Source organism: Tupaia chinensis, unplaced genomic scaffold (genome assembly GCF_000334495.1).
Source record: "Tupaia chinensis unplaced genomic scaffold, TupChi_1.0 Scaffold000627_1, whole genome shotgun sequence".
NCBI lineage: Eukaryota > Metazoa > Chordata > Mammalia > Scandentia > Tupaiidae > Tupaia > Tupaia belangeri.
In genome coordinates this window covers 2,449,453-2,456,459 of record NW_006160147.1, presented here as the reverse complement: position 1 = coordinate 2,456,459, position 7,007 = coordinate 2,449,453, and the positions used below count along the sequence as shown (strand labels likewise).

Here is a 7,007-nt window from a genome sequence, read left to right as displayed (position 1 = left end):
TCCTGGTCCTTTAGCCCCGCCGGTGCGGCAGGGCAGCCTGCCGCAGGTGCCATTCCACATGGCTACACGGTGGCCCGTGAAGGCCGGGCCTGCACTCCTCACCTGTTGTTTTCATTCTGTTTTATTTCATTTCTTTTTCCCCTGGAGTTTCATCATCCTTATCTCGTAAGTGTGATAATGTGTGTGCAAGCCGCAGTTAGCAGTGAGCGTGCCCGAGGAGCTTCTCAACCCCTAGCCATGGCCCCTCCCAGCGCCCACCAGGCAGAGCATGCTGGGGAGTTCCTGTCTGAGGGTAGAGACGTAGCCCCACATAGCGCCATCAGAGACCCCCCATCTGAGAGAGAAAACGGACCCGGTCCTGGGGAGCCCCTGTCTGAGGGTGGAGAGACAAGGCTCACCTACAAAGCAGGCCCTCAGTAAATGCAGACCAAGTGAGCAATGGAGTGGTGCCAGGTGCAGGGGAGGCCGACCCGGCCCAGCGCCCCCACAGAGCACAGCACGATTACATGTGTGGTGGTGGGACGGGGGGGGCTCCCAGCAGCCTCCTCCTGGATGTCACTCCTCGTTCAAGCGCTTCCCAGTACACCAACTTCTAGAGCCACCACCTGATTCTCCTCTCCGAGCTGCTCACACACCGGGTCGCCCTCTGACCTCGTCACAGCAGGTTCTCAAAACCCTGTGCTGGGGAAATGGCTGCAGGAAAAAGAGAGCCCAGGGGCTGCCCCTGCCAGGTGGGAATTAGGGGTACCAGGTCCCACGGGCCCTTCCCCTCCCCGCCTCCACCATGCCCCACCAGGGTTCACAGCTCCTGTGGGGGAGGGAGCAACACATTCGGCCCTGACCCCTCCCCTTAGCCCTTTCTAAACCATTTGGGGCAGAGTGGGTCGCGTAGGGAGTGGGTGGAGAAGGAGGGAAGGATGCAGTGGAAATGAGCAAGCCGGCCTTGGGGGAGAGGGAGGCTGGCTTCAGTCATGAGAGCCAAGAGGGGAGCAGCGTGTGAGGAGGGAGAGGGAGGCCGAGGTGGGCTGATGCCTGAGACGTCACTGTCACCCAGGCTTTATAAAAAGGACCTGGGAGGGAGCTAGCCAGAGTGAGCCCAGGAGCCCAGTGCCCCTCCTCTGGGTGTCCACCTGGCTGGGGACCCCGCCGGCCACCCACCGAGCCAGGACTGAGCCAAGGTAGGTGCACATGGCATCCATGGGGAGGGTCTATGCAGGGAGGTCTTGGGCTGACCGTGCGTGGGGGGAGACACTGGCGGGGGCTGATTACCGAGTTGGCCAGGTTATTCTGGGATGCCTGGAATCAAGCGCAAGGTACACGGACTTGCCCTTTGAGAAGCCAGGACCCCAGGTAGCCCCGAGGGCTCTCTTGCTGCAGAAGGAACAACGAATAACCCCCTGCGGCGGGGAAGGGAGGCCACAGAACCACAGGGCTCGGGCGTTCACGGACCTCCTCTGGGCAGTTCCTCCCAGTGGCAGGGGCAAATAAAAGCCAACCAGAGGGCACCCACCTGCACCTGCTAGCCCGTCCCGAGGACCAGGGCCGCCCCGGAAGTAAGCCGCCCTGTGGGAAAGCTTTCGCTCATGCCTGGAGTTTCTGGTACCCTTGAGGTGCAAACCCCAGGCTGAGGGAAACAGGAAGCTTGTCCACAACAGGGCGGCCACCCCTACACCCGGGGGGGCAGTGGCTGTTTTCCAAATAACTCGCTCTGCGTGTATAAAGCGCTCCCCTGGAACGAGCAGTGAACCGAGAGTTGGAGGAACCTCTGTCTGGGACTAGGTGTTTGTATATGTGTGTATGTGGTGTGTATATGTGCGTGTGTGTCTATATATGCTATGTATGTGTGCATGGATGTGTGGTATTACGGTGTGTGTGCGTGGTACATATATGAGTGGGGTGTGTGTGTCTATGCATATAATTGTGTGCACGCATGTGACATGTGCATGTGCCGGCAATAGGCAGAGTTGTCCCATGGCACACATGGTAAGTGCCATCCACCGTGGGGAGGAGGCGCCACATGGGTGGGGGAGGGAGGAGAGAGAAGCCTGCTGCGGTCCCCATCCTTACTGCCCAGAGCAGCCGGGACACACCCCTGACATGCACACCGCCATGTGTTCCTGGCCGGCTCGGCCCTCTCCAGGACAAGCCCCGCACAGCCCCTGTCTCAGTCTTGCCACTCTTTCTGGGGAAAGCTCCACCTCTTGTCAGCCCGAGGGCCTGCAGTTCCCTCCACACCCAGCCCCAACGCCCTCCAGCACCCTGCATGTTGCCAACCTGACAGACGCAGCCCCCACTGCCGGGAGTGCCCTCTCTAAGCCTCTCTTCACCTGGTCAGCGACAGCTCAGGGGCTGCCTCCTGTCTGGACCCTCCAGGTCCGGTTCCACCCCCAGCATACTCACATGCGTCCAACATGCCATTTACAGTGTCTTTGTCTTTGGTTTTTGTTTTTTTAAGAGAGATTTTCACTATAGGGTGTGTGCACTTGCCAGAGAGACAGAAAGCAAGAAATTACCACCACCACCACCACCACCCCCGGGAAGATGACCATGCCACAATCCCTTCTCCATTCTCTTGGGATCGAGGGCATGCATGCACGCACATGTGCCGGGTATGAGTTCCAAGCCGCCAGGTCCAGGACTTGAACCATAGTTGACTGTGTGAGAGTCCAGCAATATAACCATTATACCATCTGCGGGTCCCTATTTTTTTTTAATTTGCTGGAGAGCTCATGTGCTCAACAGAGAGAGAGAGAAAGCAAGAAAGCACCCCCCGTGGAGGATGGTCACACTGCAATCTCTTCTCCATTCTCCCTCCTTTTGGGATTTTGGGCACACACACACACGCCTAGTATGTTTCTCAAGTTGCTGGGTCCAGGAATCGAACCATATGGTAGGCCATGTGAGATCTAGTTGCCTCACTCACACCTCTGACTGGCCCTACAGTATTTTATTTTTTTAAGAATTATTTTATTTAACTTTATTTATTCACTTATTTTAATTTGGCCAAAAAGGGACAGAATGAGTGAGAGAGAGAGAGGGAAAGTGAGAAAGCAAGCCGCCAGGTCCGGGACTCGAACCACAGTTGGCCATGTGCAAGTTCAACGCCCTTAGCCACCACATCACCTGCTGGCCCCCCTACAGTATTATTTTTAAGTCTGTTTATGAGTCTGTTTCTCGGGCTAGAGGTGAGATCTTGGGATTGGCAACCTGTGTCAGGTTGGCCACCTGTGCACTCCCAGCACCTGGCATAGCATCTGGACCTAGTTGGTGCTCGAGGAATGACTTCCAAACCTGCCTGTCCCTGAAAGCCTTGGGCTCCGTTCCCACTAAGGGGCAAGCCGGCCTTCTCTCCATGCGCACACACTCCCCGACCCCCGCCTTAGAGCAGGTGCACAGAGCTTAGGCCCGAGTGTCACACAAAGTCTGCAAGGATAAGTAACCATGTGAGTGGGCAGCTGGTGGCCACCTTGTCCCGGGACTGTTGTTTTACAGATGGACCAAGGCTTGGAGATAGGGGTGACTTGCTCCCGTCTCACAGGGAATGAGGGTAGGGTGGGATCAGATTCCAGTACTCCTAATCCCATTTCAGGATTCTTTCTTCACACACCATGCCCAGGCTCTGCAGAGGGCCGCAGGCAGGGAGAGGGACAAGGGCAGAGGGATGCATGGGACCCAGCAACCTTTAGGAACTCCCCCTGCCTCCACCCCTACCCCTGCCCCATACAGGAGGAGGCTCCAGGCTCCAGGCTCCAGGCAGAGATGACCTATCTGCAAAGTCTACAGCACCGCCTGCCTCCCCGCAGTTTGTCTTTAATCATTTTTCCGACAGCCTCAAAGTGCCTGATGACTTTTTCAGAGAAATTGAACTTGGGAGCTGGAAGAGGTGGGGCGCAGAAAGAGAGAGAGAAGCATCAGATGGGAAAGGGGGAAGGGGCGAGGGCCGGGGCACACAGCTGCCTTCTGAGAGCCAACATGATGAGGCCGATTCAGTTCTACCCTCTCAGAGCCCACAGAGGACAACTATGGGGACAATGGGCGGATAAATCAGGGAAAGGGTTTTCTCTTCCCTGAAGCGCAGGCAATAAGACCACTTAACGAGGCCTGGAGGCTGAGAAGGGCCCGAGATAAAGAAGATTGCTTCTTCCTTTTCATCTCAGGAGCCCAGTTTCCATTGAGGAGGGAGAGAGGCACTCTACAGGGGACAGTGGGCACAAGAAGTGGTTGGTTTATGCAGAGCCCGGCATGGAGGGGAGAAGAGCCCCAGCCTCCGCAAAGTGTCTGAATTTCAGAGGCGCCACTCAATGCCCCAAACCCCTGCCCCACTTCACCTGTCCCCAGTCACTATTAGACAATGCACCTCACTCCTGCCCTCTCTGAAAATTAGAATCCTGAGCCATTTCCCACCGCGAGCAGTCCTGCGCCTTCCACCAAATTAAATCCTTCTTTCCTTCCTAATTTTACTGGCCTCACCTCCTCTAAGAAGCCCTCCATGGTGATACTCACCTAGCATGAATTCAGTTTTGACGACACTATGCAAGAGTCTCAGTCCATCTTCCTGGTGTGTTTGTTCAGACTCACACGTCCATCGGGAGCCTCTGAGAGCAGGGTCCTTCTCGTCGCGCCCCGCACCCAGCCTAGTTCCTGTGTCTAACCTGGTTCTTGTTCCCTCTTCTGTCTCTGCCTTAGGGCACCTCTAGGACCTGCCTCTTCTCACCAGGATGAACTCACTGGTTTTGTGGCACCTACTGCTTTTATTCTGGGCCACCTCCCTCGGGAAGTCATCAGAAACGGAGGCACCTGTGGCAGATCCTAGACCCACAGGTATGCGTTGTCTGGGGGAAGGGGTGAGGGGGAGCGAATGAGCTGTCGCAAAAATGAGATTCACTATATTTTCCCGATCAGAGCTAGTGTTGGGACGTGAGCCTAACGCCGGGACCGGGCTTGCACACAACTCACCGTACGCCCTGCAAGTTAGGGCCGCTTCAGTTCCCCTGGGCTCATGTGTGTGCTCACCTGAGCTCCTTTGTGTTTTATTATTATTATTATTCATTTACTTTCATTTGACCAGAGAAAGACAGACCCACAGAGAGAAGGAAAGTGAGAAAGCAAGCCACCAGGTCCGGGACTCCAACCGTGGTCGGCCGCGTGGGAGTGTCCAGAGCCTTAACCGCCACACCACCTCTGGTCCCCCAACTCCTTGGTGATTTTACACCTGTCCTCTGCTCAACGCCAGCCACTTCTCTGTGCACGTTGGGAAGGGACTTAATATGCAAGTGACCGTAGAGCCTCCATAGAGAATTTGAAAACAACCCCAAGTTGTTTTTGTTTGTTTGTTTGTTTGTTTTTTGGTTTTTGGGTTTTTTTGAGAGATCTTTTTGCATTAAGGTGCATGTACTTGTCACCCCCTAGGGGGATGGCCACACGGCAAGCCCTTCTCTTACATTCTCCTTTTGGGACTTAGGGCATGCATGTACACATGCCCGGTGTGAGTTTTATTATTTATTTATTTATTTGCTTTAAAGAGAGATTTTTGCTAAAGGGCACATGTGCTCACCAGAGAGACAGAGAGAGAAAGTGAGAAGTCAGCCCTCAGGGGGACAGCCACACCACAATCCCTACTCCTTCGGTCTCCTATCGAGATTTTGGGCATGCATGCACACATGCCAGGTGTGAATTTTAAGCCACTGGGTCTGGGACTCAAACTGAGGTCGACTATGTGGGAGTCCAGTGTCGTAACCCCAAAAGAAGCTAAATTAAAGGATAGATCCTTAACACCTGTCAATCTTCTGAGTTCATTAGGGAACTGATACGTTGGAGAAACTGAGGTCCAAAGAGGTGAAGAGATCTCCCCAGGGGCCAGCAGGTGGCATGATGGTTAAGGCGCTGGACTCCCTCATGGCTGACAGTGGTTCAGATCCCAGACTTGGCGGTTCACTTTCTCACTTTTTCTTTGTCTCTCTCTGGTCAAATTAAAAAAGGAATGATAATAACAAACAAAAATTAAGTAAACAAAGAACTCTTAAAAAAAAAAAAATGGACCTCCCCAAAGTCACTCAAACCCTGCAGAAACCCAGACGGTGTCAGGGCCTCTGAGTGGCGTCTACTGAGGGCTGTGAGCCAGAACGGAGCTGGTCCCCGTGGCAGGAACTGAGGTTTGAACGCTGCTGCTTGGCATCAGCTTCTAGCCTCCCTGGACCTCTGCCCCTCTAGCTGCTAAACTCAGGGCACACTCTCTACACACGTGTCTCACTGTGCATGCCCGCCCGACATGCCAAACAGCCAGGCAAGAGCATCTTCTAAGGGAAGCCGCTCTGAGAATAGCCCACCACTGCCGGGGGGACTGAACTGTTGACTCTTTTCGGTGAAAGACTTTAGACAAGGCCACAACTGGCCACCAGAGCAACGAAGCTACTGCGTGCTCAGTGGTTTATCTGGCGGGGAAGCCATCCTCCCCTGACTCGGCCAGGCCAGGGCAGGTAGGAGAGCCTTTCGGGCAGATTGTCATTACCTTTGGACTATTCCACACTCCTCCAAAGTGTGCTGGGCACTGAGGAGGACTTGAGTCCACCCCCCACACACACCCACACACACCCATTCACACACCAGGCCTCATGGCCACTAATCTCTTGTCACAAAGGCTGGGGTTATTGTCTGCCTGGGGCTTGTCGCCCTATTCACTGTCAAAGAGCAGAGGACTAATGAGCCCTGCATGTGAAGTGTCCCAGATGAGCTTGTTACAGTATGAAGGGGTGGGGAGGTGAGGGTCAAGGTGACCTAGATGACTCCCACTGGGTTCTTTTGGGGATCACAGGTGTGGGAGGGCACAATAGACTTAGCTCCGCTTTCTGGATTCCTGTTACTACACCTTTCTCATTAGCTGGTCTCTAACAAGCACCACTGAGGCCCTCCTGTGGGCAAGCCACTGACTCACACACTGAGAGATACAGAGGTGAAGGGACATGGGCCCACCCGGCTGGGGGGGGGGGGGGGCTCAGTCCCACAGCCCC

The 7,007-nt window shown here is 54.9% G+C and overlaps 1 protein-coding gene across 2 annotated transcripts in view; it reads left to right on the top strand.

The window, feature by feature from the left end:
* Positions 1 to 20: 20 nt before the first annotated feature.
* The window catches only part of KISS1 (KiSS-1 metastasis suppressor), an 8,257-nt gene continuing 1,270 nt past the window's right edge, over positions 21 to 7,007 (top strand). The window contains exons 1-2 of one of the 2 annotated variants that reach the window (XM_006159197.2): positions 21 to 165; positions 4,687 to 4,821. In XM_006159197.2, coding sequence (XP_006159259.1) covers positions 4,719 to 4,821 — 103 coding nt within the window. In that variant the 5' untranslated portion in view covers positions 21 to 165; positions 4,687 to 4,718. Of the gene's footprint in view, positions 1,179 to 4,686; positions 4,822 to 7,007 lie in introns of both variants that reach the window. The other variant, XM_006159196.2, reaches the window with a different exon arrangement.